At 44.3% G+C, this 24,378-nt stretch overlaps 1 protein-coding gene across 4 annotated transcripts in view; it reads right to left on the reverse strand.

The window, feature by feature from the left end:
- TJP3 (tight junction protein 3) overlaps positions 1-24,378 on the reverse strand; it is a 384,009-nt gene that overhangs the window by 76,081 nt on the left and 283,550 nt on the right. For all 4 annotated transcript variants that reach the window (XM_073594320.1, XM_073594307.1, XM_073594328.1 and 1 more), the window contains one exon: positions 7,697-7,767. In XM_073594320.1, the coding sequence (XP_073450421.1) occupies positions 7,697-7,767 (71 nt within the window). The remainder of the gene's footprint in view (positions 1-7,696; positions 7,768-24,378) is intronic.

A 24,378-nucleotide genomic window follows, 5' to 3' on the forward strand; every position in this document is an offset into this window, starting at 1 on the left:
ATATTTTTCAGTTGTTTAATGCCCATTCTGGCCCAAATAATTGGGTCTGGTATCGCACCAAAATGGGGCAGTCTAGGGTTGAACCACAAGGGAATATCCGGTGACCAGACCCCAGCAGCAGATTTCATCAACACCTGTGCCCTGCCCCATGCGCGAACAGGGACGCGCAATGAGCCAGTCAGGGATGTCGATGCTTGAGGACCCCTATACACCAAATAGTACAGGTTCTCATAGGATCTTATAAGGGCTGCTTCCAGCAATGTTGCAGCATCTCCATCATCTCTTAAAAGCCAGCATTTAGCAATCACCATTTGCCCCGCTATAAAATATCTGAAAAGGGTCCGGTAAGGCCAGTCCACCCGACCTACAGGTTCCTGCAATGTACAGAGACTAATCCTGGGCTGTGCTGTGGACCATAAGAAGGAACCAAATAGGCTGTTCACACGCCTAAAAAACGAGCAGGGGACCCATATTGGGGAATTCTGTAGAAAGTACAAGAATACTGGCAGAATCTTCATTTTAAGAAAATTTAATCAGGGACAGTGGCAGATGTCTCCAGGCATCCAGCTGTATTTTTACCTTGGCCAAAAGTGGCAGTAGATTAAGTGACATAAAATCACCTACTCTGGGGAATATACGAATGCCAAGATATTTGAATTCAGTTACCCAGGATATGGGGACTATTTTTGTTGCCAGGGCCTGGGGCACCTGCGTCAATGGCCATCACAATGGATTTTTCCCAGTTCACTTGTAGCCCTGAGAACTGGGCAAAATTACCTAAGATCTCGAACACTGCCTCCAGAGATGGTCCTGCGCCTTGTAGAAAGAGAAGCAGGTCATCTGCGTACAGTGCAGTACATTCACGAATACCACCCACCTCTAATGCCCTCACATCTGGTGCCTTCTGCAGAACTATGGCTAGGGGTTCAATCGTTAGAGTGAATAGGGATGGCAAAAGAGGGCACCCCTGATGTGTACTCCTACCCACTGCAAACTGGGGGGAAACCGACGTGCCAATCTTAATAGCCGCCTTGGCCCTACTGTAAAGCAAGGAGATCCATGTCAGGAAAACATCCCTAAACCCCATACGTCGCAGCACTGCCAACATGTAATTCCAGTCCAGGGAATCTAAGGCTTTAGCCATGTCAAGGGAGACCACCACCCTAGCCCCGGAGTTAGCATGGTCAATCTGTAGGTGTGCGAACAGCCTGCAAAGGTTGGTGTCCGTAGACTTCTGGCGGATGAAGCCTGCTTGACCTATGTCCACCAAGGTAGTGAAACGTGTGACAGCCTTGTGGCCAGTATCTTCGTTAGAATCTTAAGGTCCTGATTTAAGAGTGCTATAGGTCTGTACGAGGAACAGGACAAAAGATCCTTGCCCTGTTTAGGCAAAAGAATCACCTGTGCCTCCAACAGAGAGTCTGGGAGATATTTATGTTCTAAACAGAAAAGAAACAGGGCTCCAAGTCTTAGGACCAGAACCTCTAGATGTAACCTATACCATTCTAAACAAAAGCCATCAGGGCCTGGGGATTTATGAGGGGTGGGAAGGCTCTGATAGCAATCCCTTTCTCCATTATCTCAGCCTCCAGACTATTCCTATCTGTCTCACACAGAACAGGAATATTCAGAGAATACAGCAATGCTTCCAAATCCTGTTCACTATAGGCTGGAATAGGAGCATATAATGCTTTGTAATATTCCACAAATGTGTCCATAATGTCAGTTGGATCTGTGAGGACGTCCCCTTGAGTGTTTTTAATGCACGGTATATTCGTCTGCACTCTCTGTTCTGCCACTAGAACAGCCAGCAACTTTCCATTTTTATCACCTTGTTTGAAAATGGACTCAGCCCTTTTCGTCCAAGAGGTATGTGTCAATTCAGTGAAGTGCATTGCCAAAAGGCGGTGAGCCTCCAATAATTCTGGATACATGACATCTGACTGATTGTTTGCATGAGCAAGTTCACATGTCCTTTCCTTATCTTGTAATTCCTGCGACTTACTATTGTAAACCTTACGCGCCTGTTTAATGGCCGATATATACTGTCCTCAAACTCCATGCCCCCCCTCCCCTTTAGCTGCGAGGTTAGACTAATTTGGATAGATAGGAGGTGTATGATCCGACAGACCACCAGCTAAAAAATTTGCACCCCCCCACTAGCTGTAGCATTGGGGCATTGGGGCATTGGCAAAAGCCAAATCAATCCGCGAGGAGGACCTATGGGTTTTGGATAAGTGCGAGAAACTGGTGGGGTTTTTCCATCTCAACAGTCACCCAGGCAGAAAGGTCTGTAGATGCCGCCCTGGACGAGTCCAAGGCAGCACACAATATGGCATTAAAGTCACCTGCTATAATAAGGGGGAGATGCATGTAGGGAGCCAACTTACCAATGAGATCATACAACACCTGAACCTGAAATGGGGGAGGGAAAGAGGTTCACCAACATCATCTTATGCATGTAAAGATCAGCGATATCAGAAACCGACCTCCGGGGTCAGAGATGACTTGATGGATGGTACAGGGGACTGCCTTACTGATTAAAATAGCTACTCCCCTGGTGTAGGTGGAGTACGTAGCATGCAGTGCATGCTGAATCCAGGATCGGCTCAAGGTCAGCACCCTGTTCTCATCTAAGCGCATCTCTTGTAAAAACACCACCTGGGGCTTAATTGGTTTTAAGTATTGGAACACCAAGGCTCAATGAAATATAACGTTTAACCAATTAAGGACCAGCCTCGTTTTGGAATTTAGGCGTTTACGTGTTTAAAACAGGTTTTTTTGCTAGAAAATTACTTAGAACCCCCAAACATTATATATTGTTTTTTTTCTAACACCCTAGAGAATAAAATGGCGGACATTGCAATACTTTTTTTCACACTGTATTTGCGTAGCGGTCTTACAAGCGTGCTTTTTTTGGAAAAAAAATATCACTTTTTTGAATAAAAAAATAAGACAACAGTAAAGTTAGCCCATTTTTTTTTTTTTATAGTGTGAAAGTTAATGTAAGGCCGAGTAAATTTATACCCAACATGTCATGCTTCAAAATTGCGCCCGCTTGTGGAATGGCGTCAAACTTTTACCCTCAAAAATCTCTATAGGCGACGTTTAAAAAAATTCTACAGGTTGCATGTTTTGCGTTAGAGGAGGTCTAGGGCTAGCGACTGAGCAAAAAAAAAGTCATTTAAAAATGAAAAAAAAATGAAAAAAACGTGCCTTTAAGACGTATGGGTGGAAGTGACGTTTTGACATCGCTTCCGCCCAGCAGTGTCATGGAGATGAGTGGGCACCATCTTAGCCTCACTAGTCTCCAGGCACAGCAGGGAGACAGACGTGATCGCCTCCACCGCTACCGACGGCTCCGGTAAGCGGCAGAGGGCACCGGATCGCGGCGGGAGGGGGGGGCCTCTTCCGCCACCGATAAGTGTGATCTTGCGGCGAATCCGCTGCAGCGACCACTTTTATCTGAAAGCCGACCCCTGCACGAAAACGGGGATACCGGGGTTATGGCAGCTAGCTGCTGCCATAACAACGATATCCGCCGCCAAACTTTGGACGTACATCGGCGTGCGGCAAGTGGTTAAGCCTCGGACATTCCAAGACACCAGACTAATAGTTGACCCCACCATGATCATACATTAACATAGTATAAGTTGTACAGTGTACCAGCATTATGGGCAAGGGTGACCAAGAGACCTTTATGGGCCGTAAGTGAACCAGTGTATAGGTGTAACCAAGGGCCCAGTATGAAACGTTGCACGTTCCTTGAAAACAAGCCCCCAGTCCCATGTAACTCCCTGCTGCAGTGTATAAAACTGGAACATGTACACGCAGCTTGTTCGCAAAACTTGTCCCAAAATAGTGAGGAGGCATGACCACAAAAAAAGGTCCAAAACAAAAGAAAAAAGTGCAAAGAAAAAAATCCTGAGTCCGTCAGTCTGGAAGACATAAATGTTAGTGCAACTATCGCTCCATGCCTTTGAGACAGATACCCGTTATAGACCCCCCATTTAGGGGTGTATGTAAACGTGTGTTCCCTACAGGAGAAATAGTTTGAGGGCCTTTGGGGTGCAGTCCCGGCTGGGCAACTGAGCCTGTATAGCTAAAAACTGTATGCGGGGAACTTGGCCTCCCAGCTCACCCCCCTCCCCAAACAGGAGAATCAAACTGTTCAACATTTGCGGAAAATAAGGAACTCCAACCACAAGCTTTTTGGCCCCTTACAATCAATCCAGTCATTGGCTTCCATAGGTGTATCAAAGAACCGCACGGAGCCTTTGTGGGAAACCCGCAGTCTGCTGGGGTATAGCATGCTGTACTTGATATCTTTTTCTCTAAGCCGGCGTCTCACGTTATTAAAGGATCTGCGGCGCTTCTGAACCTCGGCCGAGAAATCTGGGAAGAACATCACTTTGGTATTTTCATAGGGTAATTCAGGGTGCTTCCGGGCTTCGTCTAGTATCATATCTCTGTCACAATAATTTAGCAACCGCACCAGGAACAGCCATGGGGGGGGCTCCCTCAGGGCGATGGCCCGTAGGGACTCTGAGCCCTTTCTACCACGTATGTGGGGGGCATGTCAGGTAGACTCAGCAACCTCTTAAACAGTGATTCGGGAAAAACACCTGGGCGAGAGCCCTCATCGCCCTCTGGCAGGCCCATCACGAGGATAAATTTCTGCACCTTTGTCTGTTCTCAGCGTCGTCCACTTTATGGACTAGTGAACTCACCAGCGACTGCAGTTCCACGATTTGTGTAGTATGAGACCCCTGTTGATCTTCCGCTGTGCTGATACGGCCTTCGGCTTCCGTAAGCCTCCCCCTTATTTTATCTAAATCATGGAGGATCAAAGTACATTCAGATGCCAGGTGTTCCACACGTACCATCGGCATGGTCTTAAAGCCCTCGATGCCTGCTAATATAGGCTTAGTAATAGCCTCTGGGGCTGCCTCCACTAGTGTGGGAGATAAGGGAGTGTTCAGCTCTGCTGAGGGAGATGCCATGAATGAAAGGGATGCCGCTGGACCCCGCTCCGTCCCACATCCACGTGCGCTGGAAGTAGAGGTTAAGATGGTGCCCGGAGAGTTTGTGGCCACCCCTTCTTGTGCCTTTCCTCAGCCTTTAGCAGACATGATCGCTGTGACTGGAGGGTCCAGGATGCTTGGAGAAACAGATATCCTTCCGGTGAGAAACTATTGATTAATCAGGGTGAATGAAAGGATCAGCACAGAGCTTTGCAGGCACACGTCTCTGGCTCACATCCTGGCAACGCCCAAGCATTTTAATATTAGCAAGTTCTAAAACTAAAATAAGGCATCTGCCTCCTGGATTGGTACAAACATGCAATACCTTACGAGCTAGGGATTTGTTTAGAAGTATGGTAACCCCCCCCCCCCCGGCGTAGCTAGAGTAAGTGGCATGAAATTCTTGATGCACCCAAGCTCTACGCAGAGATGGGATTTTGTTGCCTAAAAGGTTTTTTGTTTTTTTTTTACAAGAAAGGATATGCGGCTTATGAGTATGCAAAAATTTTACATAAGGGACCTATTGAATTTATTATTCAATTCCCAGACATTCCAAGACACCAAATTCAGTTCCATAACGGCGCATCGATAAAGCGATAAGTCAGGAGGAAAATGGCAGAGAACAATTGCTAAGAGGCAAAAAATGTGAGGGAAAAGAAGAACTATGCTAGCATACGGAGTCGCCACACACCCAGATATTAAGGACCCTGTTAGCGAGAACTGTAGTTATAAACCTCCAGCTGTAAATAGCACATGACAAGACAATTGGTTGCCAAAAAAAAAAAAAACAACATTAAAAACAAACTCCCTACTGACTGGCGACCCAAACAACAGTTCCCACCAGTTTAATACCCGTAACGATTAACAAAACCTTCTCAAAAAGTTACTCCAGGGGAGTCAGGAGTAGTAGTTCTCTTCTGTTGCTTCAAAGAAGGGTGAAACTGAGGGGAGCGGATGTGACGTAAACTCAAGGTTGCACACGAGAAAGCACCATTATAGGACAGGTATTGTGAGACTATTCATTCAGATGAAAAAGATCCGTGCACCTGGTTAATCCAAGAGGGAAGGCACTGCAAAAGGTGAACACAAGATATTGGGAGCATCAACCCAGGAGAGGGGAAACCCAGGAAAAAAAAAAACGCTCCAGATCACTACAACCCCCATAAATTTATTGGATCATGCCAACCAGGCTAAGCCCTGCATCCGGGAGAACATTTAGAACAGTTTAAATTTATGGACAAAAGGAAGGATAGAGGGGTTGCAATGTCACTGTCATGACCAGCATAGAGAAGGAGCAGACCTGAGCCCCAAGTGGAGTGCAATTCTCACTGCAAGGTGGTCAGCTAGTCATCAGCATCCACAGGATTGTCCCCCATCATGCTAGACTCGAAGGTGGCTGGGGTAGAGCATGCTCCATTTAAATTTTTCCTGAAGCTTCTTGCGCACATCGTTGAAGGTTTTCCTTTTTCGCTGCAATTCGGCTGAGAAATCTGGGAAAAGTAGAACGGAGGCATTACCATATTGAAGCGAAGAGTGTTTGCAGGCTTCTGAAAGGATCCTGTCCCTATCTCAGTAGTTGAGAAAGTGGACCAAAAAGGGTCTAGAATTAGTCCCGGGAATGACTCGACCCATGGGCACTCTATGGGCTCTTTCGACCACATATGTGGGGGTAAATTCCGTAAGGCCTAGGGAGGTTCTTGAAAAACTCCTCAGTAAATTCTGCCAGATGATCACCTTCTTCTCTAGTGACTGAGCAAGCTTCTATTTTCTGCAAGTGCTCATGCAGAGCAGAGGTCCTCACCTGCCCCAGGAACAAATACTGACGAAAGTTCCCCTTCATAGATTTTTTTTTTTACCACAAACCAAAGCCTAGACCAGAGCCAAGTATTAACCACTTCAGTAGCACACTATAGCCAAAAGACCGCTACAGTGCCATACTATAGTTCTAGGAGGGCGTCCATAGATATCCTCCCAGAACCCCGCCCCTGCGGCATGCATTGGGCGCACTCTGTGACCTCTGTGTCCTTTGGACCACAGATCGGGGTAAAGGGACAATCACAGTGAACCTTTACCATGTGATCAGCTGTGTCCAACCACAGCTGATCATATGTAAACAGACTTGCCGGTTATCAGCAGGCTGTCAGCACACTGTTTACATGGATAATCAGGGCACTGACCATCCATGCCGCCCTACATCAGTGAAAAATAAAAATTACTTATTTGCTAAATTTTATATAAACTAAGAAAAAAGTGTTTTCGTTTATCAAAAAATTTAAAACTCACTGGTGATTAAATACCACCAAAAGAAAGCTCTATTTGACAAAAAAAAAAAAAAAAAGGTAAAAATCTCATATGGGTACAGTGTTACATGACTGCGCAATTGCCGTTAAAAAAGAGTGACAGCACTGAATGTTGAAAATTACTCTGGGCAGAAATGGGGAGAAAGTGCCCAGTATTGAAGTGGTTAATTGATTAAATTTAGTCTTTAATCTAGGATAGTATCTTTTACATAGCTATATTCAGTTGTATTGAATATTTACACTGTATGCATTTTAGATGTGTAGATATTTTTAACAGATAATTTCTTTAGTATTAATGAAAACTAATTTTAAAATGAATGGACTAAGCACTACAGAAGATTTTTTTATATTTCAACTTGTTTCTTTTCTTACCCTTTCAGCGATCTCTCTCACCACCTGAAGTTTTATGACTTTGGAATTTCCATCATCACGAGCAACACTTTCTGCAAATAGAGTATCAGACTTTCTAAGACATACTTAAACTATATTTTCAGTCAGAATGTTAACACAATACATGAAACAAAACTCAACATCAAATTCACAAAATGAGGACAAATCAAGGAACAGTCAGTCAACTACAGTGGACAAATTATTTGACCAAATATATTCATGTTACACTGCATACATGTATACATTAAAAATAGTTGAACGCAAAAGCCATCAGGAGATAATTTGTCAAAGTCCCAAAATATGAAGGACTGTCATCAAAAGAAGTTAAAATGAAACAGTGATCCAAAACATTGCTAGGCAGATACTAAAGCCTGAATCCATCCTAGAAGAGAATCACTGAACATGAGTAATATGCTCAATTATTTTCCATCTCAAACATTCCTGAATATTTACCACTGATGTAAATCTGTAAGGTACAGAGGCATTTTAATATATCTATACAGAGCCATATTGTTGTTCAGTCGTGTCTGACTCTTCGTGACCTCATGGACCATAGCGCACCAGGCTTTTCGGTCCTCCGCTGCCTCCCGGAGCTTGCTTAACTTCATATTCATTGTTTTGATGATACTATCTATCCATCTTGTTTTCTGTCGTCCGCTTCAGTTTCCTTACATGTTTCCCAGCATCAGGGTCTTTTCCAATGAGTCCTCTCTTTGCATTAGCTGGGCAAAGTATTTGAGTTTCAGCTTCAGGATCTGTCCTTCCAGTGAATCCTTTAAGCTTGATCTTCTTGCCGTCCAAGGGACTTTCAAGAGTCTTTTCCCACACCATAGTTCAAAAGCATCAATTATTTAGCGTTTAGCCTTCCTTATGGCTGTGAAGTTTGCACCATAGGTTACTACTGGGAATACCATATGTGACAGGAGGGCTTGTGGAACTCAGAATACATCTTATGTCTAAGTCACCCTGTGCCATCCTGGCACAGGGTGAGTGAGAAAATATATCTTGGACTACTTAAAATGGGACAGTAATATTTGTCCACAATATCTCCCAGGATGTATGTAGAGACTATTATTGGTTTGGTTAATTCTGAACTCAACCTGTTGAGTGAGCTGATCACATTAGCCTCCAGGACTGGCTAGGAGACGAACTGTTGATGAATAGGCTGAGGAGGGGGGGGGATTGTTGTTTGTATTGTTAATTGTAATTAGCTCCAGCTATTGTGTTTATACTACTGTGTGAAGCTCGGTGCCCACAAGTCTGTCATCTGGTCTGGGTAAATTTTTTAGTTAATTAGCTCATGTTAATTATGTTAATTAGGTTACAGTTGTATTGTTAGAGGAGGTTCCAACGGCATATAAAGTCTTGTAATTTTGATTCTAAATAAAACAGTTCATGTTAGCAACAAGCAAGTGTCGCCTTGTTTTGTGCTCAGAGAGGTTGGAATATCTGATATCTGTATACAGACTGGGAGGAAGTGGTATATGACGGAAGCACTCAAGCGGAGTATGGGACGTTCCGTGACACCATAGCTTGGACTATATGGCACTTTGTCGGTAGGGTGATGTCTCTGCTTTTTATAATGTTGTCTAGGTTTGCCATTGCTTTCCTCCCAAGAAGCAAACGTCTCTTAATTTCATGGCTACAGTCACCATCGGCCATGATCTTGGAGCCTAGGAAGATAAAATCTGTCACGGTTTCCATTTTTTTTCCTTCTATTTGCTAAGGAGTGATGGGACCGGTTGCCATGATCTTATTTTCTTAATGTTCAGTCCAGTTTTTGCGCTCTCTTTCATCTTCATTAAGAGACTCTAGTTCTTCACTTTCTGCCATTAGTGTGGTATCATCTGCATATCTCAGGTTTTTGATATTTATCCCAGCACTTTTAATTCCGGCTTGTGATTCGTCGATCCTGGCATTTCGCATGATGTACTATGCATATAAGTTAAAAAAAAATATGGTGACAATATACATCCTTGCCACATTCCTTTCTCAATTTTGAACCAAATTTTTCCATGTTCTGTTCTAACTGTTGCTTCTTGACTTGCATATGGGTTTTTCAGAAGACAGGTGAGGTGGTCTGGTATTCCTATTTCTTTCAGTTTTTGCCACATTTTGTTGTGATCCACACAAATCGAAAGCTTTACTGACATTCTTCTGGAACTCCCTTGCTTTCTCCATGATCCAGTGAATGCTGGCAATTTGATCTCTAGTTCCTCTGCTTATTCCAACTTGTACTTGTGGTAGCTCTCGGTTCACATGTTGCTGAAGCCTAGCTTGCAGAATTTTCAGCATAACCTTGCTAGCGTGCGAGATGAGTGGGATCGTACGGTAGTTTGAACATTCTTTGACGCTGCCCTGCTTTGGTATCGGAATGTAAACTGACCTCTTCCAGTCCTATGGCCATTGTTGAGTTTTCCAAATTTGTTGGCATATTGAGTGCAGCACTTTAACAGCATCATCTTTAGGATTTTAAATAACTCAGCTGGGACACCATCACTTCCGCTAGCTTTGTTATTGCAATGCTTTCTAAGGCCCACTTGACTTCACTCTCCAGGATATCCGGTTCAAGGTCAGTGACTGCAGCATTGTGGTTATATGGGACATTTAGATCTTTCTTGTATAGTTCTTCTGTGTATTCTTGCCATCTTTTCTTTATCTCTTCTGCTTTTGTCAGGTCCTTGCCAGTTTTGTCCATTATCATGCCCATCTTTGCACAAAACATTCCCTTGATATCTCCAATTTTCTTTAAAAGCTCTCTAGCCTTTCCCATTCTGTTTTCCTCAAATTCTTTGAATTGACTGTTTAAAGAAGGTCTTATTGTCTCTTCTTGCTATCCTCTGGAAGTCTGCATTCAGTTGGGTATATTTTGCCCTGTCTCCATTGCATTTTGCCTTCCTTCTTTGTTCAGCTATACACTCATCCGGTAGCCATTTTGCTTTCCTGACACAGCAAGACAGCATATATACGTATGGGTAGGCTCCGCCCCCTGCCCTATCACAGGACCGGTTATACTAAAGGGTCTCCTCTCTACCTCCAGTATTCTCTTTTTTTTTCCTCACTGCTAACAGCCGGTTATGCTGCTGCTGAAAGAGCAGGATTTTTAATTTTTCCCTCACCTGTCAGACACTTCTGACCAAGCCGCACAGGTTCGAGCCTCTCCTGTGACGAAGCTCCCCGCTGTAAAGGCTGACATGAATGCCTATATGGGGGACACCTCACCCCACAAGGATCCTGGAGAGGGGTGCAGGTATCTGGTCTCTAGGGATTGCCCCATTATCATGACACCATGGATGGACATTCATTGGACTTTCTGTATGGACTTGAAGCATGCAGGTGGTAAGGCACCACCTAGTGCACAAATCAATAATATTCAGTTACTGCTGCAAGTATGTTGTTAAGCTTTCATCTCTGAAAGGTTGTGGTTTGCGCCTGCAATACTGCTATGCTGTTAGCAGGTGTGCTGGGCTGTGCTGAAACCTTCCTATTAAAAACGGTGCAAAGCCTGGTCCTACAGGCTTGACCTATTGTCTGCAGGTATGCTGTTAGTTTGCATTTCTGAAAAGCATATATCACACATGCAAATCTTACTGGCTGTCTATAGGGCCAGTCTGTTTACTAAAGTTTCACAGGTTGAAGTCTGTGTCTGCATTATTGCTAATGCTTAGACTGATAAGAGGTGATACGAGCCCTTTCCTATTAATGCAGGGCCTTGTCCTGCAGACTGGGCTTACTGTGTATTGACGCTTGGTTGTGGTATGATCCTTGGCGGTACATATGTCTAAGGTAGGTTAACCTGCTAGTGCTAATTGTCAGATGACTATTAACTTGCGCTGCTTACCTGTGATTACATTAACTCTACAGTACGAATGACTTACTGTTGTGTTATTTCTATACATTTACATGCTGACCTTGGTGCTAAAATACCCCACAGAGAGATATGTGGTTTGTTATGGTTACTACTTATGGCAAATACTCCCACTCATGACTCTTTGAGCTCATCTGCAAACCAGTAGCAATCAGCCTTCCTAGAGACCAGCAACTTTAACTAAAAGGTAAGGGCAGGTAGGCATATGTTATAGCCTAAAAGAGTGCACATTATGGGCATAACGAGTGTAATATCTCTAGCCCTCAACAGCAACACCAGTCAACCTGCTTCTGCCACAAGGGACAGACCCTTTACAGCCCTGAAGGAACCACTATGTATTTAACTGCCAGAAAAGGCAGAGCAAGACATCTCTACAGTAATCATAGTGGTCTGGTGGTAAATTATTATTATTATACAGGATTTTTATAGCGCCAACAGTTTATGCAGCGCTTTACAACATTAGGGAGGACAGTACAAGTACAATACAATTCAATACAGGAGGAATCAGAGGGCCCTGCTCGTTAGAGCGTAAATGGTGTGTTGGCCAAAATACAAAACAAAGGCCAGAAGCAGTGACAAATGGGCAGAGACTGATAAAGCCTACAGTCACTAATGGTTCCATACCAAGCCTAATCAAACAACTGTGTTTATTTAAAGGCAACCTTTACCTCAGAAGCATTTGACCAGGGAGTCTTTATCAGACTGGCCAGAGGGGTCAGCCTTAGCTTGCTTCTGGGAAATTACTAAGTTGGCATATCGGAAGCAAAAGGTGGATACTTTAACCCCGTCCAAACTGACACTGTGGAGCTCAGGTACTAAGCTATTCAAACAGTCATCTAAAGGGTACCTCTGCCTCAAAAGCAGCCGGCCAAACAGGTTTCATCAGATTAACCAGAGGTGCCATTCTTCCAACAGAAAAACAATATCCTTTACAGAGACCCTGGGACAGAAAATAGAGCCAGAGATGAAGAAGGTTCATACCACTGTTAAGTAGTGTTTTGTGACCTGTGACTGAGCTCACTTCGGTAGCCAGACTGTCAGGACCCCAGACAGGATGAAAGCAGAGCTTTGATCAGTGATAAACTCTCTATGATGGAGGATCCTAGATTGAAAATGGAGTAGCCAATGATGCAGTTCAGCCACTGCGTATACAAGACTGTATGCTGTTTCTCCAGTAATCATTGTGTCAGTGAACCCTTATGGCTCATCCCACAAGTAAACACATGCCACTTTAAGTCAGAGTGGTGGCTGTTCAAGTCGGATCTGGTGATATCTAAAAGGAGGATTAATCCCTTATGTTAATCACGAATGACCAGAGGATAGCCAAAAGGCAAAGTAACGAAGAGTGAATGACAGGCTAAACCTAGGAGAACTATAGCAGAAAATAAAGAATCAATTATCATCTTTATTTGCCTTAACCGAAGCCGCCCAGTAGGGCAGCTGACAGTTCTATGTAAATTTGTACTTAGGATCCGTGGGTCCTGTGCATTAAGGAAACCGATGGAATTTTTATTCCTCTCTGCCAATTCATTGCATCCCCTCCATGACGCATTAGAGCACAAGGGTTGTGACTACATGGTCGTTAGTCAAAAGTAAGACTGAAATAACAAGCAGAAGGATGAGGATCCAAAATTGCATAGGCCATCGTTGCAATTAATCTCTCCAGCCATCAGTAAGGCTTGACCTCCACAAATCATACCCCATGATTTTCAAGAAGTATTGTTTATAGCTGTGCAACTCCAAGTCACAACGACTTCAAAGTAGTCCCTACACTACTTTTGATCCCACTGTGATGTACTTGGGACCATGGACATCAAGAATACACAGGCATTGATTCAAGTCGAATAGAAATAGCAGTAAATTGCACAATTTTTAGGTCGCAATAGCGGTAACCTAGGCTAAGACTGTAGATGGTCTTTGGACTTAGCAAGTTACATGGTTGCATAGTGGGTGAGGTTGAGGATAGACACAAGTCGATCAAGTCCAACCTATGTGTGCGATTATATGTTGGTATTACCTTATATATCCTGTATGTTGTGGTCGTTCACAAGTGTGTGTGTGTATACACTGTATACACACTTCGAGATGCCCATGTTTCGGCAAGTGCCTTCGCTTGGCCGTTAGAGTTCATCAGGCAGACTGTGACCTTTCCACAAACTCCAGGCATTTCCCAGGATATTGGATCCAGTAGGGGCTGACTTGCTGGAGCAAAGACTTCTGGGGAGCCTTGTTTGAGCAACAGACTGGCGCAAAGACTTCCAGGTTCTGGGAAAAGAGTCCTAGTATAGACTCTGATCGAGTCAGGAGGAGCCATCGTCTAGAGACTAACTAGTCTAATTACAATAATGACCTATCAGGAAGCAGTTCTGAATCTCTGAAAAAATACAATAAAGTTACCCTCAGAGAGAGCAACAGTATAAGTATCTCAATTGAACAAATAGCTCTTTCCCATTGGTTGCATCCCACGGTCACAAGAGGGATAAAAGTAGCCTGTGGTAACCCAGGTGGTCCAAAGGGCCCAAGGGAAGGTTGACAACTGTATTAACTGGTTTTTCGCAGTAAGGAAAAAATTACTTCCTGCACCAGGAACAGTAACTCCACAGAGGAAACAAGTCCCATTTTAAGGAGGTAGCTAAGCTAAGCAATCTTTCAGCATATCAGTTATTAGGCATATCAATCATCACAAGTTGTTACTCGTCGGGTATTCATGCCGATGAAGAACAAGGTGTCCAAAAGTCAGAGTTGCAGTGGTCGCAGACTGAAGTCTTTCCGAAACGCAACAAAAAGATCCTCAACTATGCTGCAAAGACTCAGCAAAATGGGGAAGGCCTATCTTTGCTGTCAAGAATGAATGCAGAACTAGTCAACTTCTGCCAGAGGCATCTCCTAGTCAGGTCTGCCAGCCCATTAGGTAGGGTTTCTAGAACTTACTGCCAGATGGCGTAAGGTACAAAGGCCGTTGGGTGACAAATGGATAGTCTCCAAACCAACAAGCCAATCAAGGGATCAGCAACAAGTAAAAGCTATCAAGATATTGCTCTGACAAACTGGATGGCTTCCCAGAGGTGGAAGCAGAGAAACTAATCACAGCCAGCTGGGCATGCAGACTGGCCAATATGTATATTGAACAAACCTAACAGTCTCCAGGATCCTTATCCGGATTCGCAGCTGTTCAGTGGTGATAACAATAATGGCCCTGTGGCTTGCAGGCCATGATATATGTGGGTACAATATCATCCTATTCTCCTTCCAGAGGTCCAACATCTCATACAGCATGGCCAACGGTATCTTCTAAATCCATACAAGTTATATCTAGATGCTGGAGACCAAGTGGTGGTCTCACCTTTAGTGTTTGAAATCCTATGGAGGTCAGAATGCCTACTCCAGACTTCAAGTACATTAGATACGAGAAAAACCTACAGAATTTAAAAGGATGGAATTCTGTTTCTTGCTGTAAGGATTGAATTGTATACAAGTAAGCCTAGAGATGGCATTAAAGGATACATGAAACTCAGTTGTGTCCTCACTCTCTGGGATCCAGTAATGGTTGCATATCTTGGCAACCAATGCCGAAAGAACTGGGCAGATTATCCTTTCGCCCATGGGGTCTTCCAAATAGTGTGACACACATGGTCTCACTCTCCATCCAGAAGGATAAGACATCCTGAACATGGGCAATAACATGGAATAAGTATTCGGTATGGCAAATAGGTCTAGAAGGATCTCAGACATCCAAGTGTCAAGCCATAAACTACCTTGTTGCTGAAATTATCAGACAAAATGGCTCTAGTCTCTTCCAACACTATACAAAGGTTGGTGTCTTTGTAACCTGGGTTAGAACATCATCCTTATGGCACATCCTAACTAAAGTGTTTGAAGTACCACAAACATTGAAAATAGATTCAAGGTTGAAGATGATAGACATAGAATTGGCCCTTCTTCAAGAAGCAAAACGACAGGCTCGTCAGGCCTAACAACATCAGAAGACAAGCACTGTCCAATGAAGACAATCGCAGGAGTGCAGATCAAGTCAGTCAAAGGGCTTAGATGGCTAGGACAAATCACATAAGGGCAGAGATCACTCTTCCAAACTGATTGCGCATCCATAGGCGGAACTCCAAAAGGAGTCCCTCCAGAGTTAATAGGTAAACTCTGACCTGGTCTACATTCAATACACCGGGGGGTCCATTCTTGTGGACCAGCAGCCTTAACTATAATACATCTCAGTCGTTAGTGGGGATAGATCTAATCCTCAAACACTCCAACAGTACCCGCCCTTATCGTCTGGTGATTTGGTACAACCCATACATATATTGTACAGGACGCCGTGGCTGGGTCCTGGAAGGGCGCTAGGTTTCCCCTCTGTTTGGACTGTGGTCCCTTTAAGGGAACAAAAAAGGGTTAACTCACCTGTAAGAGGAAGTGGGTTTAAAACAAGACAGGAAGTTAGAGAGGGTGTGGAGGAGTGTAGAGGAGAATGTGGATGGTGTTTAGGTGTGCAGCAACAGTGAATAGCAGTGTCCTGCCTGGAAGCCTCCTGCTAGAGGAATCTACCTGCAACAGAAACTAAGGACTGTTTAACAGTAGCAGTTCTGGACTTTGCAAGTCGGTGAGACTGAAACCTTTTTTCTTTTGTTTTTGCTGCTGTAAAGCTATTTAAGTTCAATAAATCTCCTTTTGAGTGAAAAGCCTGTGTCCTGCGATCTAGCTGGTTCCCCAAACATAACAAGTGGTGGAGAATGCGGGCAGGACAGAGTAACAGGCATTTTTCTTGCTGTTTTTTTTTTGTATTGGACTTAAAACTGACATTTAAAGGGACAGTACAGTGGATTTATGTCCTGGGTTAAAGCCGCACAAACCCTGAAAGCTGAAGCAATGGAGGAGCTAATTAAACAGCTGTCCTTGGCTAATATACAAGCGCAGACTTGCCATGAGGAAGCTAATCAGCGCTTAACAACCCAGCTGGAGATACAGCAAGAAAACACTCGCCTGTTGGTGGCCCAGTTGGCAGCCCAGCAAGCGACCCAGCAAGAGGTTATGCAGGCTCAGGTGACTGCCTTAAAAGAAGTAGTGCAGCAGTTTTCTCAGGGCCGTGAGCAAGCGGCTGTTGCCCCTGGCAACCAGGTGACCGTGAGGGCAAGCCATTTTTTGCAGAAGTTGTCCCTGAGTGATGATGTAGAGGCATTTCTTGCTACATTTGAGAGGACGGCAGAGAGAGAAGGGTGGCCCCAGGACCAGTGGGCCAGCCTAATTGCTCCTTTCCTAACCGGAGATCCTCAAAAAGCCTACTTCGACCTGCCACCAGATCACGCTAAAGACTATCAAAAATTAAAGGCAGAAATATTGGCTCATTTTGGGGTAACTACAGCTGTTCGGGCCCAACTAGTGCACCAATGGAAGTATCATCCAGATCGTCCACCACGGTCTCAAATGCATGACCTGGTGCAACTTGTAAAAAAATGGCTGCAGCCCGAAATGTTGTCTGGCCTCCAAATCGTGGTGCGGGTCGTGCTGGACCGATACCTAAGGTCACTGCCAGACGACCTTCAACGGTGGGTCAGCCATGGAGACCCCAAAACAGTGAACCTCCTTGTCGAGATGGTGGAACGATACACAGTGGTGGAGGATCTGCTTGGCCCTACCAAGCGCCAAGGACCCAGTCTGACACGGCCTATTCGTTCGTCTGCTGCCCTTCGAAAGGACGTTCCCTGGAGCCCTGGAACCAACACCCCGGAAGGTCAAGAGTCACTCCCCATACCTTCTCAGCGATCTGTTCCTGTTTGGAGAGGAGGGGGTGTACAATGTTGGCGATGTCATTCCTGGGGCCATACCCGGGCCCACTGCCCACTGCAAGAGGAGCCCATGGAATGCGGGGTTCTTCGGAGGGGTTCTTTTTATGCCCACAAAGCATGCACAACACATATTGATCTTGGAGAAGAGAAAGTCGAGTGTGAAGTCCAAGTGAGCGAACCACCTCCCTGCCCAGGCTTTGCTGGACTCCGGAAGCATGGTAACCCTGGTCCATCCTAGAGTAATTGGGAAGATCAGTCCAGTAAGAAAAACTTTACGGGTGGTGTGCATTCACGGGACTAGAGAGTACCCTCTCATCTCGGTGTCCATCTCCACAGCATGTGGCACTGGTACTCAAGAGGTGGGGGTGGTAAAGAACTTAGTACATGATATTATCATAGGACGAGACTGTCCATTATTTGCAAAACTGTGGGGACAAGGAGAACTACATGGACGGTCCAGAGGACTGGGGAGAAACTAGTCCCTCTGTTCCTGCTGTTGAGAGAAATAACCCTGAAATGCCGAATGTTCTTGAAAATGCTAATGATTTGGTTAATGGTGATGAAAGTAGTGCTGATATTATTAAGGGTGTCAAAATGTGTGGTTCACAGACCTACCTGAACACTGAAGAGGGGGGGGACCTTCCCCACTTCAGGTAATGCTGGGGGAAGAGGATGAGGAAGTGGCCGTTACCCCTGCCCTGCCAGATTTGGATGTTCCGCAGGGGTCATTTGGTACTGCCCAGATGCAGGACCCCACTTTGGCCCATGCACGGGAACAGGTTGTAGTAATAAATGGGGTTCCCCAAGAGCCAGATGCGAGTGAGCGGTGGCCACACTTTGCAATATGTAATGAATTGCTTTATCGGTTTACCAAAGTGAGAGAAAATGTGGTAGAGCAATTATTGGTACCCCAACAGTATAGACGCAAGGTCCTGGACCTGGCCCATGATGATGTTTTAGGGGGACATCTGGGAGTTGAAAAGACGGAAGCATGGATCACAGACCGGTTTTACTGGCCAGGTCTGAAAGCAGAGGTAAGGAGATACTGTACCTCTTGTCCCACCTGTCAGTTGACCGCTCCGGTGACCCACTTCCGGAATCCTTTGGTCCCTCTGCCCATAATTGAGGTCCCATTTGAAAGGATAGCCATGGATATAGTGGGTCCCTTGGTGAAGTCGGCTCGAGGTCACTCCTACATACTGGTGATTCTCGACTATGCCACCCGATATCCTGAGGCGCTACCCCTGCGGAATACCTCCTCTAAGGCTATTGCCCGGGAATTATTCCAGTTGTTTACACGGACTGGTTTTCCCAAGGAAATACTAACGGACCAGGGCACCCCGTTTATGTCGAGGGTTATGGCCGATGTTTGAAAGCTCTTCCGGATTAAACAGCTGCGCACATCGATCTACCATCCCCAAACGGATGGGTTAGTAGAACGCTTTAATAAGACCCTTAAATCTATGCTCAAGAGAGTTGTACAAAGGGATGGGAAAGACTGGGACTGTCTGTTACCAGCTTTCCTGTTTGCTATCCGGGAAGTGCCCCAGGCCTCCGCTGGGTTTTCGCCCTTTGAGTTGGTATATGGGCGGAGACCTCGCGGACTACTGGATTTTGTTAAAGAGGAATGGGAAAGTGAACCTAGTCAGCATAAGAGTGTTCTTGAATATGTTTCCCAAATGCAGGAGAGGATCCTAACTGTGTTGCCACTAGTCAAGGAACATTTACAAAAAGCCCAGGAGGCTCAACGACGAGTCTATAATAGGGCTGCTAAAATAAGGAACTTCCAAGTGGGGGATCGAGTAGCGGTGTTGATTCCCACTGTGGAAAGTAAATTCTTAGCCAGGTGGCAAGGCCCCTTTGAAGTTGTAGAAAAAGTGGGAGAGGTGAATTATAAAGTCCACCAACCGGGTAAGAGGAAACCCTATCAAATATATCATGTAAACTTGTTAAAGCCCTGGACAGAGAGGGAACCAGTGACCTCCCTGGCTAGTGCAAGATTGGAGCCTCGGGTTGGGGTGGAGAGTGTCCAAGTAGCAAATACCCTGTCTAAAACCCAAAGTCAGCAGGCAAAGGAGTTCTTGCAGAGAAATAAAGAAAAATTTTCAGACTTGCCAGGGCTCACAAGTACCATAGAGCATGATATCATCACGGAACCAGGAGTCAAAGTTTTTGTCCGGCCCTACCGCATCCCAGAGGCCCAAAGGAAGGCTGTTTCAGAGGAAGTGAAGAAGATGTTAGACCTGGAGATTATTGAAGAATCGCAGAGTGAGTGGTCGAGCCCGATTGTGTTGGTACTGAAGCCCAACGGGACTCTGCGATTCTGCAATGATTTCCGGAAACTTAATGAAGTTTCACGGTTTGATGCCTACCCCATGCCCCGGGTAGATGAGCTTATTGAAAGACTAGGTCCTGCCAGGTTTATCACTACATTAGACCTTACCAAGGGATATTGGCAAATCCCGTTGACTAAGGCTGCTAGGCAGAAAACTGCTTTTTCTACCCCAGAGGGGAGTTTTCAGTACAAAAGGATGCCTTTTGGATTGCAAACTGCTCCAGCCACATTCCAGCGAGCAATGGATAGGATTTTACGACCTCACCAGAAGTATGCCTCAGTGTACTTGGACGACATAGTCATTTTTAGCAGAGACTGGGAATCACACTTGCCCAAAGTTCAGGCAGTGCTGGACTCTCTTTGGAAGGAGGAGTTTACAATAAACCCTGAAAAATGTGCTTTGGGAATGGAGGAGGTGAAATACCTGGGCTATATCGTGGGTAGAGGGGTGGTGAAACCTCAGGTCAGCAAGGTAGAGGCTATACAGAGTTGGCCCCGTCCCCTCACAAAAAAGCAGGTACGTGCATTCTTGGGCATGGTGGGATACTACAGGAGGTTTGTACCCAACTTTGCCACGTTGGCGGCTCCATTGACCGATCTGACTAAGGGTCGGAAATCAGTCATGGTGGAGTGGAATGCAGACGCTGAGAAGGCCTTTTTGGAGCTCAAGTCGGCACTGTGCCAACACCCTGTCCTGGTAGCACCCAATTTTTCAAAAGAGTTTGTTGTCCAAACTGATGCTTCCGATGTAGGGTTGGGAGCGGTGTTGTCACAGGTTGTTCATGGAGAGGAGAACCCGGTAGTCTTCCTCAGTAGGAAGTTAACACCAGCGGAGAAAAACTACGCTATAATTGAATGAGAGTGTCTGGCCATTAAGTGGGCTCTGGAGTCCCTCAGATATTACCTTTTGGGGAGGAAGTTTAGGCTGATTTCTGACCATGCCCCTTTAACATGGTTGAGACAGGGTAAAGGGAATAATGCCAGGGTTACTCGGTGGTTCCTGGCACTCCAGGAATTTAAATTTGTAGTGGAGCATAGGCCCTGGAGACTGCAACAAAATGCAGATGCCCTCTCCCGAGTCCATTGTTTGAGCTCCACTGTTGCAGCCACCTCCATGGCGTTGGGGCACAGGGGGGGATATGTACAGGACGCCGTGGCTGGGTCCTGGAAGGGCGCTATGTTTCCCCTCTATTTGGACTGTGGTCCCTTTAAGGGAACAAAAAAGGGTTAACTCACCTGTAAGAGGAAGTGGGTTTAAAACAAGACAGGAAGTTAGAGAGGGTGTGGAGGAGTGTAGAGGAGAATGTGGATGGTGTTTTGGTGTGCAGCAACAGTGAATAGCAGTGTCCTGCCTGGAAGCCTCCTGCTAGAGGAATCTACCTGCAACAGAAACTAAGGACTGTTTAACAGTAGCAGTTCTGGACTTTGCAAGGCGGTGAGACTCAAACCTTTTTTCTTTTGTTTTTGCTGCTGTAAAGCTATTTAAGTTCAATAAATCTCCTTTTGAGTGAAAAGCCTGTGTCCTGCGATCTAGCTGGTTCCCCAAACATTACAATATGCTGTCATGCTGTGTCAGGAATGAGGAAAATTTTATACTTACCCAGCGGTAATTTTCCTTTCCTGATGCAAGCATGACAGCATATAGGGGTCCCTCCCGTAAAAAAATAAAAAATAAAAAAATGAAAAAACTAGAGGCCTCGCAGTGATACTAAATTATGAGAATACTGGAGATAGGGAGGAGACCTAATCTTATAGTATAACCGGTCCTGTGATAGGGCAGGGTTCGGAGCCTACCCATACGTATATGCTGTCATGCTTGCATCAGGAAAGGAAAATTACCGCAAGTATAAAATTTTCCTCATTCTTACATTTCTTTTGGATGGTTTTCATTGCCGCATCTTGTACGATGTTACACACTTCCTTCCATAGTTGCTCAGGCACTCGATATCAGATCTAATCCCTTAAATCTGTTCGTCTACTAAGTTTTCACAAGGGATCCAATTTAGATCATATCTGAATTGTCTAGTAGTGTTTCCCACTTTCTTTAATTTAAGTCTGAATTTTGCCATAAGAAGCTCATTGTCTGAGCCAATCAGCTTGGGTCTTGTTTTGACTGCCTATATAGAGCTTCTCCATCTTTGGCTGCAGAAAATATAATCAATCTGATTTCTGTATTTACCATCCGGTGATGTCCATGTGTAGAGTCGTTTCTTTGGTTGTTGGAAAAGATGGTTTGTTATTACTAGTGTGTTCTCTTGACAAAACTATTAGCCTTTGTCCCGCTTCATTTTGTACTCCAAGGCCCTATTATTTCCAACTTTAGCATTCCAATCTCCCATTATGAGAAGGATATCTTTTTTTGAAGTTAGCTCTAAAAGGTGTTGTAGATCTTCATAAAAGCTTTCAACATCAGCTTCGTCAGCATCAGAGGTGGGTGCATAAGCTTGGATTATTGTGATGTGAGTGGTTTTGCCTTGGATATGGACTGAGATCATCCTGTCATTTTTGGGATTTACCCCAGTTGTGCTTTTCTCACTCTTTTGTTGACTATGAGAGTCTTCTGAGAGATTCTTGTCCATAGTAGTAGATATACTATAGTAGTCATCTGAGTTGAATTTGCCCATTCCAGTCCATTTTAGTTCACTAATTCCCAAGATATCGATGTTCAATCCTTCTGTCTCCAGTTTGATCACATCCAGTTTACCTTGATTCATCGATCTTACATTCCAGGCTCCTATGCAGTATTCTTTACAGCATCAGACTTTCCTTTCACTCCGATCTGGGAGACTCATCTTCCGGTGTCATATATGTTAGCCTTTAGTTTCATGAGGTTTTCTGAGCCATATAGATCGTTATAGCATTAATGCATGCCAAAATCACACAGTATCCAGAGCACAAATCAGAATTAAAAAGTAGGGGAACATACATGGCAACAAACAAACATAGTATGTACATTCATATTAAACAGTAAAGCAGCCAAGATGGAAAATAATTAATTGTTTTGCATTGACTGGCAGCATTGAGATAATTTGTTAGTGAATAGGATTGTATTTTGATCGATCAAATTATTAGATTACATGGTTGAAACCGATGCGATCAACAAGGATTGTAAGCTTAAATATCAATCAAAATCCACTCTCTGTGTGGCATATTGATCAAATGGTAAGTTGACTATAGATCGATTATTCCTATTGCAAGATATTGAATAGTCATTGATCAAAAGATGTGTACCGACTATAAGACAAACTAGGCCTTGGTAATGGAAGCATATAGTAATATACTTGTGTCTCCAATGTAATTAAAATATGCAAAAAATAATATTTTACCCAATTTTATTATTTATATGAGAAAGTTTTTTTTCCTGGGGGAATAGGCCCCCTGTAAAAAAATATATAAAGGTGACATTATTATTCCCCAACATGAAATTATCACTTAATTCAGAAAAGTTTTGGAGTTGCACACCACTTTTAAAGGGTAAAATTAACTATTGTTCAACACAAGCACAGAAAGTTCGACTGAAGACCAATCCCCTAAAATGTTCTGCCCTCCTACTAAATGATAGAGCATGATGAATATACCCCTGTAATGGGCACAACATGTTAGGAGGATCACAAGTGCTGAACAATAAAGACCATTTTACACACCATTGGTCGAATTGTGTGTGGAAGGAATGGACTCTAGAGGAGTCAGCACCTGTGTGTTGGACTACAGTATTGCAGAAGTCTTGGGCTTGGTTCACACTAATGTGATACGATTTTCATGCAATTTCCAGTGCGACTATGTAGTGCTACTTGCTTGCAACTTTGATGTGACTTAACTCACAGAAGTTGCATAAGCATTAGAGAAGGTTCCAGCACTACTTTGGTGCAACTCCAGTTTGATTTCAGCCCCATAGATTTCAAAGTTAAGTTATAGAAGTCGCATCAGCATTAGATAAGAAGCAATTCCTATGAGACTGATGAGATTGGTGTTTGTTTTTTTTTAACCCTCACCTCGCTTCCCAGTTCATCCTTGCGGTCTAAAACTCTCCTCCCAAGCACATTCCATTCACACTTTAGCACAGCAGAAACACGCCTTCCTGCTCGCTTTTCTTATGCATTTTTCATGTTTAAAACGGTCGTTGTGCATAGAGTAGCCCATTCATTTCAGTTATGAAGAATCCCATTTTTTTTAGTGTGCGTTTTGAAGTGATTGTGTGGAAAAACATACAATCTGGTAACCATGATTGGAGTGTCATTAACAATTAGGCCGCATTCACTTCTGTGCATTTGCAAATACTTGGCAACCCACACAGAAAATGTACGCTTTGCCGCACATTTTGGAAACATGCTGCAAATGCATATCACGCTTGTATTGCCATGCATTCACTTCTGCACATTTCCAAACACATGGCTACTGACACAGAAAATGCACTGTAAACGTGAATGCATGCAGTGCAACTGCAATGTGCATTTGTTCTGCGTTTTTTGTGCAGGTTGCCACGCATTCAGAAATACAGCCCAATTGTTAATGACACCCCAATCACTGTTAGCATGCCATTATGGCAGCACAAAGCACACATTTTCTGTGTGGGTTCTGCACTTTTGGAAACGCGCAGATGTGAATGCATGGCAATACAAACCTGATGCATGCTTGAAGCACATTTATAAAATGCTGATGTGAATGCAGC

The sequence above is a fragment of the Aquarana catesbeiana genome, linkage group LG01 (genome assembly GCF_042186555.1).
Source record: "Aquarana catesbeiana isolate 2022-GZ linkage group LG01, ASM4218655v1, whole genome shotgun sequence".
Taxonomy (NCBI): Eukaryota; Metazoa; Chordata; class Amphibia; order Anura; family Ranidae; genus Aquarana; species Aquarana catesbeiana.